At 44.1% G+C, this 15,010-nt stretch overlaps 1 protein-coding gene across 5 annotated transcripts in view; it reads right to left on the reverse strand.

The window, feature by feature from the left end:
• The window catches only part of NTNG2 (netrin G2), a 72,123-nt gene that overhangs the window by 35,286 nt on the left and 21,827 nt on the right, over positions 1 to 15,010 (reverse strand). For all 5 annotated transcript variants that reach the window (XM_050926636.1, XM_050926635.1, XM_050926637.1 and 2 more), the window contains one exon: positions 4,400 to 5,043. In XM_050926636.1, the coding sequence (XP_050782593.1) occupies positions 4,400 to 5,043 (644 nt within the window). The remainder of the gene's footprint in view (positions 1 to 4,399; positions 5,044 to 15,010) is intronic.

The raw sequence follows: 15,010 nt of genomic DNA on the forward strand, positions 1-15,010 counted from the left end.
CAGCCATGGCTCCTCTCCAACAGGCAAGAATTCCTCCCACTACCCTCTTGGTATTTCAGTTGCAGAGCTGGCAGCTGTGGGCAAGCCAGACTGAGGGACACCTCTGCCTCTCCACCCTCAATCTGGCCCACGAAGGGCCTGTCCTCTTGGGGAAAGGACAGAACAATTGCTAGTTTGAGACGAGGGGAGAGCAAAGGTAGCTCAAAGCTGGGTCTCATTTTATCAGCAGGCCTAAAGTTTGGGAGTGGAGAAGAGGCTGTGTAAACAGTTCTGATTTCAGCCCACTCTCTCTCCCCACCCACAGAAAACTCAGAGTACTCAGAAAGCACCCAAACCAGTGTGCTTGTGAAGTCACCCTGCACAGCTGAATTGTTAACTGGAGGTGAGTGGAGGGACCAGGGGAGCAGAGATGCCACTGTTCTGCAGCAGGCACAGGCAGCCTGCCAGCTCTGGCAGGAGGGAGCTCTTCAGACATTTAAAAAGCAAAAACAAAACCATCAGTAATTGTCCCCCTACTTAAAATAGTGCTGTAATTTCCACTGGTCATTTGTAGTCTAACCCTCCCTTCTCTTCATCCTCCCCTTCCTATGAGCCCTAGAGACGCATTACACAAGCCACTGCGGCTTCTACTTGTTTGAGGAAAGAACAAATAAATAAATCAAAAGTTAATCTCATTAAGTTTGGGGTCAGAGCTGGCTTTAGCTTCAGAGGCGCCTCGCTCAAAAGCCGAAGCTTGAATGGCAAATATTGAGTAAGTGGAACTCCACACAAACACCAGGGCTGAGATTTTGTTTTAAACCTTCTGTGCTGTGAAGATCTCATTTACCTTCCTCTTAATAACACAGAGAATGAAAAATATCATAGTGGAGAACCCTACGCAGCACAGAAAGGAGGGGCAAATATCAAATGAAATACCCAGTGAGAAGAGAAGGGAAAAGTCCCAACAGCTGTAGCAATTCCACTGAATGTTAAAAAAGCTCCAGCACATTTATATTCTATACCAATTTCTTTATTTTAACAAGTACAGGGGGCGGAGAGGAGCAGCCCCTTCTGCTATGCCCTGAGTAGGGCTCGGAGCAAATCTTCGGTGCCTCCTACACTACACTGCTCAATGATTGCAGGAGGGCTCAGGGTTGACACACACACATCGCTCCCTCAGTCCTGCTCACGTGAGTAAAATACTGGAACCTCTCAGGCCATTTGTGAAAGCCGCCCTTTGTCCTTGAAGTGCAGTCATCCAGAGGGGCTCTATCCAGGCTGTTTGGCTCTTCAAAGGGAAAAAAGAAGCGGCTGGAGTATAGAAGAGGGAGCAAGGGACTCCTGAGTTCTAATCTCAGCTGTGACACCAAGTTGCTCTGTGACCCTGGGCAGGTCACACAACCTCTCTAGCTGGGTCTCCACCTCTGTAAAACGGGGCTACTACTCCTTGCCTGCCTCATAGAAGTGTTTATGAGGCTTAGATAGTTAATGTTTGTAAAATACACTGTGTTTGGCTATAGCATTTCTTATGATGAATAATTGGACAGTAGGCAAATCTCAACTGGGCTGTAAGCTCCACGGGGCAGGATCGTTTTGGTTGGACCACGTACACTGACGGCACTGTATAAATAATACTCGATCTTGGGTTGCCCACACAACGGGTACAAAGTTTATACATTTTTGAAACCCAAAGATCATTATGCAAAGGCACCAAGTATTTGATCCTAATTTACCGCTTTCAGAGATGAGACTCCTTCCAAACATGTCATGGCCCCACCGTCCAACCAAACGTGATGAATTGATATACTACCTACAACTGTCTTGCCAACATAGTCATTCAGAGCGTGCTTACTGGAGCTGTGACTTGATTACTGTGGCTTTTCCACTGCTGTTAGTAACCACCACCACTCACACCGGCTGCTTCCACACCAAGCTCTCAGCGAGTGCACTCTGTGAGAAGTAGACCCCCAAATGGGCTGAAGGAGGAAAGGGAGATACTGGCAGGAGAGGGAGTGAAGGCGCTCACTGCTTTCAGTGGGGAAAAAAGGGCAAGGAAAAGAGAAGCAGGTCTAGGCATCTTCCTCATCTCCTCTCCTCACTCGACTTCCCATTTTTCGCCCTCTTGCTCTGTCCCTTTGTTTCCTCTCTCTCTTGCTCTGTTCTTTTCCCTCCTCCCCACATGTTCCAAACAGCCTACGTTCTACACCACAAGCCTGACATGGAGGAAAATCCACTAATGCAGAGAGCAGGGCAGGGATGTGCCATCAGATGGGCACCACCCGGGGTTAAAATTCCACCACCAAACAGAAGGGAGGGTTGGAGTGACTTTCTGTCTCTGTTGGAGTCACCCACTCACTGGACATTGCTCAGTCATCCCTGCCAGAGGCTCAGAATAATACTTCTGAAGGACAGATTTTTACTTATTTATTTTGCCTTTGGAACAGAACGGATTGTGCCCAGCAAGGACACTCTCAAAGTCTGTCCCAAGTGATGCTGCCTGTGTCCTGGGTTATAGTTCTGGGAATGTATCTTTGTTGAAAGGGGAAAACAGACACGTAGGTTCCCCAGCCTCTCACAGTTTCTCCCTGTGAGCAGAAACATATGTGGTTACCTGGCTGCATTGGCAGCTAAAGGGGAAAACTTTTGTGGGAGCCCCTGCTAATAAACTGGCAACCCATTGCTGAATCAGGGCAGCTATGAATCTGGTAGCCAAACTTCTCCCCTAATACAGTGCACATACTGTGCTCCCTGCATCACCCTGTTCCCCTCCCCGCACCAAAGAGAGGGACCCTTTCGTTTTTCTTGGTATGAATTCAGAAAACCCAACCACGGTGGCACCTCCCAAACATTTCTACTTGCAAATCTTAGCAGCAAGCAGTTTGGAAATGCTACAAGATGCTCTTCTGTCACTCTGGTGATTGTTGAGAGCCTTGCTAGTTGGGTGGGATTTTTTCCCTCCTGCTTGCAAGTCTCACACAAGCTGGATGGGAAATTAGCCAGCTTGGCACTTTTCCACCTTACTTTGCTTTTTCGGTTGATGTCATAATGTAACATATGGCACTGCACAGAGAAATAAGCACTGAAACCAAGGGAAACAAAAAAATTGCCAGTGGGATTAAACTTCACAAAGGCCCCATGTGACTCAACCATCGACAGCCTGGGAATGGGGCTCAGTGGGGTAGACCATCATCTCTGAAGAGCCAGGTTCAAATCTTGACTTGCATCATAAATTAAATGGCGTTCAGTGATTGGAGCCTAGTATCCCTCCCTCCGAGCCTTCATATGTCACTCATCATCTTAGACAACCTTAGTGAGGTTTTCAGAGCAGAGACTGTCATCCTGTGTGTCTGTGCATGTCTCCCTCAGGAGAGGCCAAAGGCTGGAATAGCAGCAGAGTAGGTGTCAGGCCTGACGTGAATTGGTAGAGCTGTGTCGGTGCTTGGGACTATAATAGCAGTGGGTAATGAAGGCCAGGACTGAGGTGTTACAGGAAGATTTGTGTGCTTAGAGCAGCAGGGCAAAGTAGATTTTCAGTGGATGCTATTCCAGGCCTCTAGCCCGGGAGATGAATCTCTTATTTGTGATCCCTTGAATTAACACTGTTAAATCTCTGGTCACATCTGAGAGGGTGTTTGGCCTTTCCCAACAACCTACTGTGCTACCTGATAGACTGCGCCACTAAATGGGTTTGGGGTCAGATAGTTTGATGGGAAGAAGAGCAGCAGTGCTAGCAAGAAGGGAGATCGGTCAAGCGGTTGGAGGAAGCTGTTGAGCTAACTCAAACTTACCCAATCAATATTCAGAGGCATCCCTTGTTCCAGGGTGAAGATGATCAACTTTTTGGCATATTTTATGCCATCCCTCTGGTTGGGGTGAAGGAAAGCCTATGTCTGCATACCCAGAGAGCCTCCTGCACTTCTATGCAGATTTTCATTTCAAAGTGCTTTATAATGTTAATTAAACCTCAAAACACTTTAATAATATTGATATTAATACCCCCATTTTATTGGTGGGGGGCAGTGGAGAAACAGGGGAGCTGAGTGACTTGGCCCAGGACAAAGAGCAAGTCAGTGGCAGAGCTGGGAATAGAATTCAGAACACTCACTTCCCAGCTCTTAAATTCCCTGCTCTTGCCACTAGATTGGCTATTGTGTTTGAGTGCGGGGACTAAGCAAATCTTCATGGCAGACTCGCACTTCCTTCAGGAGGCTCATGTGTAATCCTGTTACAGGACATGCCACCCATCTGCTCAAATGCTGATATTGTCTTGAATTGGGAAAGTGGAGAGGAAGGGGAGAAATACTAAGTTGATGATCTGATAGGTCAAAAAATGCATATAGTTTGGTTCTTCCTAATATTAACACAAGGTCCCCTTCCCCATCCCTCCAAGAGAGACAAAAATAGATATAGTAACTGTTACCTGCCGGTGACTTCAATGTTGGAGACAGCATAGAAGTATTTGTACAAGTTCTCCCTCTGCACATAGGTGCCCCCAAGTGCCGGTCTCAGCAACCTCATCCGCAGGTCAGTCACGGTAAAGAAGTCCTTCAAGCCCTTGGCGCTCTCTAGCCTGGTGTACAGGTTGTCCATGTTCCTGAAGTCCTGGCCAGCAAAGATGGCAAAGCGATCCCTCACCTCCAAACGCACGTTCTTCTCCTTCTTGGAGCCCACCCAGCGGGAGTACTCCTCTGTGCAGATGATCCTGTTGGCACTGGTGGTAGAGAGGTCTCTGACCCGCCGGGCTGGCATGCCAAAGGCTTCCATGCAGTCATCTGCGTAGTACTGGTATGGGTGCCAAGTCCTCCCATTGTCCAGGGACTTCTCCAGCATCATGATGGTGGGGCGTCCATATTCAAAGGTCACCACAATGTCATCTGTCAGCTCAATGCTCTTGTTCCAGGAAAGTGTGATGTTAGCCAGCAGGGGTTCTGGGTAGCGGCTCCAGGTCACACTCTGCCAGTAGGTGACCAGCCCTTCATCCTCTTTGTCAAACAGCAGCTTTGGTGGGTGGGCCAGGTCAGGGGTGGAGGCGTCACACTCATCGCTGCACAGGTACGGGTTCTCCTGGAGATGAACAATAATAAGAGAAGAAGGCGAGCCTTAGTGTTGTTAAACGTGGGGCTGAGAGTGCCACCTAATATTCAGGCTGCCCACACTTCCTGTGACAACATCCTGTTTTCAGTTGCTTATAACGTTACCAAATTTTAACCCTTCAGGATGAAATTTGACATGCTGGGTATCTCTCAGGCTGAAATTTTCCAAAAATTTCAGACAAAATGGTTCAGCCATTTTCAAGATGAGGCTAAGAGAGAAGGTGGGTGTTTTGCCCATGTTAAAACGCTGGCTGAGACTGGATGAGACCAAGACTGGAGGAGAGGAAAGACATATCGGCTGAGGAGCTGGGAAAGGAGAACTTGGACTGACAGGGCAGGAAGACTGGAACTGGGTGTAGTGAGGAGAGGGAGGATTGGGATTTAGACATAAAACTGGACAGAGAGACTAGAACTGGCTGGGCACGGAGACTGGGATGAGAAGCCTGAGGAGTGGAGACTGGGACTGAGACAAGGAGCCAGAGGTTAGGAAGAGACAGGACCGTGACAGGGACAAGATGGAGGGGATGGAGTAGAAAGGGTCAAGCTTGAGTGGGAATGCGCAGGCACTGGGGTCTATGCCCACTAGAGCACATTTCCTTCCAGAGCCAGGGAGGAAACCCAACATTCCTCCGCTGTCAGCAAATATCTCTGAAACTTACTGGCAAAGTGTGCGTTTCATCCCCCTGTAGTGCTGGCCCACAGAGTGGATGAGAATCCCCTACTGCTAGCATGGACTCATTAGCTCAAATAGCAAAGGTCTGTGCAGTGGAACTAAAGGTTTCAGCCCTGCTGATGAACTGTGTGGGTGTCAGTGATGTCACGTGCTGGAATTTGTTTATTCAGTTTGTTTTTAAAAACATAGGAAACCTCACCCACAACCTACAATAAAGGAACATTATTACAGTTGCACTCAAAAGTTAGGAAATGCCAAAATTAAGATTGCCTGTGTAATTAAAGACTGTGTCATAATACACGTGCCCAAGGGAGTTGAATTCACATTGCATGGGCAACCTTAATTCTGGCATTTCTTAACTTTTGAGTGCTTGACTTTGTAACTTTTTAGTAATATTGGTTTAATACAGCTGTGTGTAAAGAACCAGAGGCCCCTGCAACCACAGAAAGACAGTAGTAGATAGAGATGGAGCAAAATTATCAGATTAGCGAACTCTTCTCCTGGTATAAGACATTTGATATTAAACTGACACTTCAGCTAATCTTTAAAACAAAAGGGGCTCGATGATTTTATTGCCTTTTAACAACACCTGCAGCTCTGCAAGAAGAATAAGGGGGATCAATGCTATGCTTCAGACTCACTTACAGAGGTCAAGTATGAATTTAGAACACTGCACAACTGACCAAGTGATTTTTGTGATGGTTTTTCCCATCTTCTTTTGAAGGAAAAAAATACATTGGCCAGTAGTTGGTTGGATGGACCAGTGGCCTGATCCCATATGGTAAGGCTTATGTTCTATTGTGGGTGGGGGTGTGTATTTATAGCATACTGGTATATAACTTAAGCTATAATATAGAGCAATCATCCAGCTCCCTACCCTCTCTCTATAATGAGGAATTACTTGCATTCATTACTGAAATGCAGGCACCTATTGGATGGAATGTAGGATTTATTTAACAATACACAGCAGCACTATATGAAAATGAAGAAACCCACATCCAATTGAAACTGTAGGAGAAATTTAGCATTGGGTCATTCTCATATGTTGACACAGCTTATGGCATTGTTCTGCTGCAGTACACTCACAACTTAATCATGAAACCACAACACTTGCTGGTTTAAAGTAGAGTAAATGGTGGATTCTCTGTAACTTGACATTTTAAATCATGATTTGAGGACTTCCATAACTCAGCCAGAGGTTATGGGTTACGTACAGACCACAGCACCTCAGTATGCAGGAGATCAGACTAGATGATCCCAATGGTCCCTTCTGGCCTTAAAGTCTATGAGTCTAGGACAGCTAATTTATCTTACTGGGACAAACAGAAAGGTAATAGTGCTGGTACCTTGGTTTTGCCTCTCATCTGAAAGATGGCACAAACACTAGCAAAGTGCCTCTTAACAGAAGGGTAAGCCATATAAGAAGGAAAAGTGCCACTAAGGCCAGGTCTACACTAGAAACTTTTGTCTGTTTACTAATATCCTTTAAGGATGTTTGTTTCAACAACATTTCTACACTAGCAAATGCCTACTGCACACACAAGTTATACTTTTGTTTAATAAAAAAACAAAAAACCAAGATTTTGCCAGCATGGTTTATTTCATTCAGGGAATCTCTGTAGGCAGTGCTGACAAAAGCCTTCTTTTGCCCAGAAAGTTGTATCTGCACTGGGAAGGTTTTCTGCTGCAGCTTTACTAGAAAGCCTTTTTAGTGTAGACTAGGCCTCAGAGGGTCACCTTCCTCTGGGTTTTCCCTGGAGAGGCTTCTTTTCTAAGTAGTGACTAGGCAGGTTCACACAGGGGACAAACATCATGGGGAAAACATCACAGTCAAAACATAACAAGGGATATGGACAATGCAAGAGAAAACACAATATGCAAAAACAGCAGCAATGAAATCACTGCAAAACAGAAACATACACGGTATAAGCATTTTGCATGGAGTGACACGCAACAGTCTTGCCCCTGGAGCACTACAAGGAAAGAAAGGGGCCTCTGACCGGCACCATTCTCTTCCTGCTTCCTTCTCCTTTTAGGGGGCTGCAATTTACTGCTGGGATAGGGTAGCAGCAAATTAGGACCCCCATCTCACTGGCTCAGGTGTGGGCTGGTGTGTTTGGGGCAGGAGGAAGAGGAGCAAGGCTCTACCCACATCCCACACACCTGTTCTGAAGGGAGGGGAGTAGCGGATGCGTAGCCTGCTTACTCCTACACATCTGAACCCAAGTCTGCATAGCCCACGCAGGGGTGTGAAGGAGGTCCATATTTCACCTTAAGCCCCATAATGGGTACCCAGTGCATGGCCCAGTCTAGCTGTAGAAGATACAATAAGGTTTATTAATTGCGCATTAAATGCTGTAACAGGACACATGCAGACATAGTTTAAAGAAAAGTGAACATGCGAGAAGATGGAGGTTGGGGTGATGGGTGCCTACCCCACACAGGTGATGAAAGGGTTAATGTGGGCTGTAGAGGCCAATTAGTCCACCTGGTTGCACCTGGAGGGTGGGTCAGGGCTAATTAATGATGAAACCCAGCTGGGAAGGAGCTGAGTGATGCAAACAGAGGAAGTTTTAAAAGAGAAGGGCACTGCAGTAGGGGAGGGAAGTAACTCTGTAGTCACTCTCCTGGTGGTAGGGTAGGAAGGGGCATAGAAGGAACAAGATGAATCTTGCAGGGTGAAGAGAGCCCAGGGAATGACTTAGCAGGAAAAAGAGATGGCAGTAAGCAGTTTGGTGGGGTGAGCCTTGACTTCTTGTCTTAGGGTCTCTGGACTGGAACCCAATGAAGAGGGCAGGCCTTGATTCTCCTACCAGCCACTGGGGAAGGTGGTGTGAAGTTCCTGATATAAGGAGACAAGGACTTTTGAGGGGCCTGAGAAAAGGGCATATGGACCACAGGACTCAGGATTGATGGTGGCAGACTGGATGGAGGGATTAGACATTTATTTCTGTTGGACTGTCTGTCAAACTCAAAGGGTTGGACTAAATTGCAATCTGGCTGGAGGGCTGAATCATGAAAAGAGGCAGACCACCACAGGGCTACAGCAACTGTCTGTAGGGGCTGCTAGAGAGGGGAAAATTGCTATGTCATACCCAGCCATGAGAGGGGCACTCTGCATGAGCTGACTCACCACTAGCTGGGTACAACCTCACAATAGTCATCAAGTAAGTGACAAAGGTAGTGACCTTCTCCCTTCCTCTCCTGTAATGAACTCCTTGTGGTGGTGGTGGGGGGGTGTTTTTTAAGCTCATTAAGATGCTCTGTTTCTTGAGATGCTTAATAAATTTCCAAATGGTAGGGGGGTTGCAGCTCAATATGGAGGAGGGGGAGAGCAGAAGCAGATGGCTATCCTTTGGCTCCTTTGTTGGTTCTGGGAAGATCTGTTAAAAAGTGCTATTGAAACAATTTCAGGTATTATTTCACTATCTGTTCCCTCATGCATGCAAGGAGACCCTAGGCAGATTGTTTAGAGGATGTGAGATATTTACACTTTCAATAAAAAAGGTTTAAATGAGCTGGTTTGATTATTCTCATGGCAATCTGATGTTTCCATTTTCCTATTCTTTTTGCATGCTGTATTTTGGTCACTTATTTTTTCTGTTGTGTAATGATGATACCAGCCCTGCTTAGCTTGTGAGCCACACCTCAAGGTGACAGAGCAAACTGCAGTCGCCTAATCTGAGTACAGTTTTTACACTGACCAATTAGAAACACTCTTGTGCTATTATATCTATAATATCTGCTTGAGAGCATGAACTGCCTAGAAATGGGTTAAGGTAACTTTGTTCAAATCCAGATCTGAACCTCCCCAGGTGAGTTCAGAGCCAAGGTTTTGCTTCAGCCGAATGAAGAGATGGAGCCTGCTGCAATGTTCAAAGCCTGATAAATATTTACCTCAAATGTAAGGGTGTTTGGTTCCAGGGTTTGGGTTTGGGATCCATCTCTAAAAATTACCCCCTGGGGCTGAAAACATCATTTATGGTCTGATCCTGCAAGGTGCTGAGAAACTCTAAGTGGTGCTTAGTGCAGTAGAGTTAATGGTGCTCAACAACGTGCAGAATTGAGTCCTCAAACCATAGCCATCAAGAGGGAACATGATCCAAGCTAGTGAGCGATAGGCAGATGACCTTGTGCATCGGACACGAAACTGCTTAGGAATTGAAATACCAAGAGGACTAAGGGCATGAAGGTCAGAGAACCAGTTACTGGTTTATTGAGAGGCTAGCTGAGAAAAGAAATTAAAGTCTGGCAAGATAAAAGAATATAAATATAAGACACTGGAGCTGGACTGGTTATTCAACTGGGGTGAAGGGAGATGGAAGGTATACAAAAAATCTGGACGCAAAATGAAAAAGCCCTACAACTCTACAAAACCAGTTAGTTTCTAGGACTTGATCCTGCTTCCAGTAAAGTCAGTAGAAATTTTGCAATTGACTTTTATATGAGCAGAATTTGGCCCTTAATGAAGATGGGAAGTTGTTTGCTTTTCTGCCAGATAAACCACTTTTGTGTATTATAGCATGAAGTGTGTATATATATATTTTTGTATGTGAAATTACTTATTAACCATTAAGATGCTGAACGTTTTAAATAAGCTAGACATCTGTTGTGAACAATGAAAGCTGCACAAAAATACAAATGTAGCCCTCTGTGGATCTCCATGCCAGGAAAAAAACAAAAGAGAGAACCACTAACAGCCTAGTTGGGGGGAAAAATACTATATTATCAAACACGTTCTGAGCTGGGCTGTGACAAATACAAATTTTAGTGCCACCCCACTTTTACTGTGAAATATTAATTATGGTCCTGTTCCTGCAATCTGATTTGCTTGGGCCCTTGTGCTGCACACACAATGTGACTGGAGTCAATGGAACCCCGTGCAGGTGTAATGGTCTTGCTTCCGGGGTCAGATTGCTAGGATTATTGTCAACATGGCCATCTTATGGGGGTATAAATTTTGCTTGGCACAAAATAAGTACTATAATAGTGAAGAAATTCGACCAATACAAATGGAAGATTTTGCCTCAATACAAAATCACATTTAGATACTAAAATTGGTCCTTGAAATAAAATTTTGAATTTTAAAAACTGAAAGGTTTTGTTAGAAAATAGGACAATTTTAAATGAAAATGCATTTGTTTGACAAATAATGAAACAAACCTCAGTGTTGTGTAGATCTCCCCCACCCCAATCTAGAGTGGTGTTACAACACCAACACACACAAAGCAAGAACCTCAGATTTTGGGGTGGGGGGGGTGTTCAGATTTTGTTGCAAGTATTGCAAACACCAGTGGTACAGAGGGACTAGGATGAAAGGCATTTCAGTCACACCTACTGCGGCTGACATCAACTGCAGGTTTAGAAGGAATCTGACTTTGCTCCTTTGGAAGTTGGTGGCAAAACTCCAATTGATTTCAAAGTGAACACGATAAGGCCATAGGCAAAGTGACAAAAGACTGACAGCATGAAAAGAGGTTTGGCAGTGTTTCCATATTTGGGCCTGATTCCATGAGGTGCTCAGCACCCATCATTCCCACTGAAGCTAATGGGAATTGCGGGTGCTTGGTCCCTCTCAGGCTCAAGCCCAGAGGAAAAGAGTAGCGAAGGCTGGTGACAACTGACAGCAGATAGGCAAATCTGACACACACAAGGCTCAGGATCAGAGCCCGTTTATGGAAGCAGGTAAAGATAATACTCTAAATTAAAAGAGGGACTAATTAAAGCAAGTTGCAAAGGGACTTTTTATTGATTGATAGCTATAATAATCTAAGATTCTTGGTTTATCAGGGACACATCTGGAGGTTTCGGTAGGAAACACTTATGTTTTGCAGGAAAAATATCACTGAGAGGAATTAGAATTTCTGTGGCCTTTAAGTTTTTTTTAGTTTGGGCAATTTCAGAGGTTGGCACAGCTGGAAGTTTGCATGCAATTTCCTCCTCTCCCCCGGTGGCTAGATAACTGCAACTTGAATTCATCCCCAATCCCACCAGGTTGCAATCTTCTTCCCCTCCTTAACACCACTACCCCATCCTGATTGCACTTCAGGTGTCTTAAGGACCTTATGACACACGTGAGAGCTCCTTATGCTTCTAGTAGGGTGCCATATGACCCTGCCTTTGATTTCCATCTTAAAGATTAGCTGATTAGTCTACAAAGTCCCTGTTTTGCCTAGGACAGCAACAAAGTGCTTAAGTTAGAATCAAATTTTATTCAGATCTTGCAAAGGCAACTGTAGACATTATTCACTTGCACGTCATTACTCTATTTCATGCAATTAGTGCCACAAGGAGCAGCAGACATTACAAAGGCACATTCTACTCTATCAAGTAGTGCTCTGATGAATCATGTGTGTCTTTCAGTCCTCTTTCCTCCCGCCCCCAATGCAAGCAACCTGTCCATCACTGAGAAGATTGACACCCAACAGCCACAGGAGATGTGTAAATCTCTAACCTCACTGCTGTCAAACCCCATTCTGACCCGACCTGTGGAGTCGGAGCTCAGCCTCTGCTCCAAGCTCTGAGGAGCAGATGGTCACGAGCACTAATGAATCAGCCTGTGTATTTACCGTGTCCGCTCCTGCTGCGGAAAGGTTTAAACAAACAGCGCCCATAACAACATTCTGTCTCTCACACATATGCTCACAAGCATGGAGAGATGTATTATTTTTAATACAGTTGGTTATTGTTTTTCTTTGAAGCACAAAGTTGGATTTGTTTGTCTAGGAGGCTGCAGGATAAAGCAGAAATTATCATTCCAGTGCATTTGATTTTCTGTTTCTCTTCTTTACACTTAGCCGAGTTCCCCAGATTAATCCTAGGATTAGAGGCCCTATCACCACTAATATTCTGCCAACCCCAAGTGCTCTTCACAGCAGCTGATTATATTGTACGTGTTCTACAGGCACTCAAACCTCATTCCTTTTATTTTCTGTCCCCTTTCAGGGGCAAAGGAGTGATTTGCCTTTGCTAGGTCCTAATGCAGAACTTTGTTCCCCCCTTGTCCCTGAGTGGGTATGGAGCCTCACATTAATTGTGCATCTAGTAACATGGTAAGTAGGGCAAAATAAAACTCCATTGGCCTCAATGTAAATACACCAGGGATGAATTTGGCTTCTGGTGTCATATACCTGTAATTAGAATAAGGCCTCCGACCTCCATTCTGATGAAGGTTCTCTTAGCACTTTCATTATAAAACCCTAATTGCGGAGGATTATAACAATGCATGGTGGAGAAAGTTGGAAGACTGGATAAATCAAGGTAATGAATACTGGATTATGGGGACTTCCCTCTCTAGACCACTGGTTCAGAGCTGGTGCAGGTCAATAGTGAACAACCAACAGTTGTTAGCACTGGGTGGCCTTTGTGCAATACGTTTGTCTCAGGCCAGTTCCTAGCAGGCAGAGATCACAAAAAATTGACCATAACTGGTAACACAATGGGCAATCTCAACAGAGAGAGCAAAACACTGAATTGGGACATGGAACTTCAGCTCCATCATTCATACAAATGGTTCTCCTCCCCACCCCCAATCAGGTCTGAGGTAGATTGGTGAAGGAGGAAGTCTGAACTGCCTTTGCCTGTGCAACTCCTCTTCTGTGGAGAAAACTGAGAACTTTTTGGTTGCAGGGGAAATCAATCTGTCCCCTTTCCCAAACATTAACTTCAGTGTTTAAAACAAAAACTCCAACTTTCTCTCTTTGTTGTTGAAGCTTGAAATGCCCAGGAGAAGCTTTGGTTTTTAGTAACAAGTTTGGGCTTGACTTTCCTTTATCTGAGTTCCTCATCCTACCCCCCAAAATGGGAATTGTGAGACTAGGGGATTCCAATTCAGCATCAGAGTTGCAAATAAGCGACTTCTGCAATGAAGGTTTAGCTGGCCATCTTTATTTTAATTTTTTTGGTAAATACTAAATTTGCCAAAATATGCAGTCTCTGGGGCACCAAAACTATTCACAAATTTGGGGTGAAATCAATGAATAGCTTCAGCCAAAAAAAATTCTTAAATTTCAAAGGACACTGAAATGGGTGGTTTCATCCATTTTGAAATGAAATGTTTTGACTTTTCATTTTGAAATGTTTAGTTTTGAAAAACAGGTATAAAACACCCCAAAACACAACAACAAATTTCATTTCAGATCCAAGGAAATATTTAATTTGGTCCCAAATGAATTTTTTTTTTCATTTTGGCAACAAAAAATAATCAGTTTTGGTTTGAACTTTTTTTTTATCGTTTTAGTTCAGCCCCTGAACTGAAAAATCAGGTATTCACTTAGCTCTACGTAGGACAATCGTAGAAAATGTGACTAGTTAACAAATACCAAATTCAGAGATCCTTACATCAAAAACTATTCTACTACCTTCAGCTGGCTTTGATTAATGGACTTTTTTTTTCCAAAAGATAAATTAAAAATATGAATATACAGCAGCTGCTTAAATATTATTTTAAAACAGCCTGTTTAAATATTTTTATTCTGGCTGCTTTTGACTTATAAGTTGAAATGTTGTATCTGAATTTAAGAAAGCACAAGGTGGTTTTTATAACCAAAAATAACATTTGTAGGTAACTAAATCTCATGGTTCAGGACATAAACTGATAACCTGCCAGTGGTCAGGATGGAATTCCCAGAGAAATGGAAATATTTCACTGACAATTAGTTTTTGCTCTTCACACATTTGGGAGGGAAGAGATGGGTGAAACAGCTATAATTAATTTACAGAGATTATTTCTAACAGCTGGCAGGCAGCATAACTCAACAACAGAGACATCTGGAAGCTTGAAAGTAATCTAACACGTGTATGTGGTGAACCTCTCTCATACTAAACAAATAGTTTCTGCAGTATTTCCACCCACCCCCTGTACAAAGTTGCCCAATTCATCCAAGTGCATCATGGGCATATTTACTTCTTTTTTTGAACCATCAAGTATTGGATAGTGCTAGAAGACTTGAAAGACCTATAGTCTTCAAATCATTGCCCTTTTTAAAAGTACATTTGATCAAAACACATGCCTGAAACAGAAGTAGCTAAACCAATACGAACTGGGACTGGGTCTCATACTACCATTCTGAATCAGGTCAGAAAGCATGACCTAATAGTGCCAGCCAAGTGAAATTCTGCTATCCTGAGCCATGTATTGAGTCCAGCGCAAGACATCTTTAAAGTCTTACCTTACTTACCTGTTTCTGGACTATCTTAATTATATTGTTTTAGAAACTGATCTAGCTGACGTTGTATAACTCAGTTCAGTTATAGCACTATAAAG

This window comes from Gopherus flavomarginatus, chromosome 17 (assembly GCF_025201925.1).
Source record: "Gopherus flavomarginatus isolate rGopFla2 chromosome 17, rGopFla2.mat.asm, whole genome shotgun sequence".
NCBI lineage: Eukaryota > Metazoa > Chordata > Testudines > Testudinidae > Gopherus > Gopherus flavomarginatus.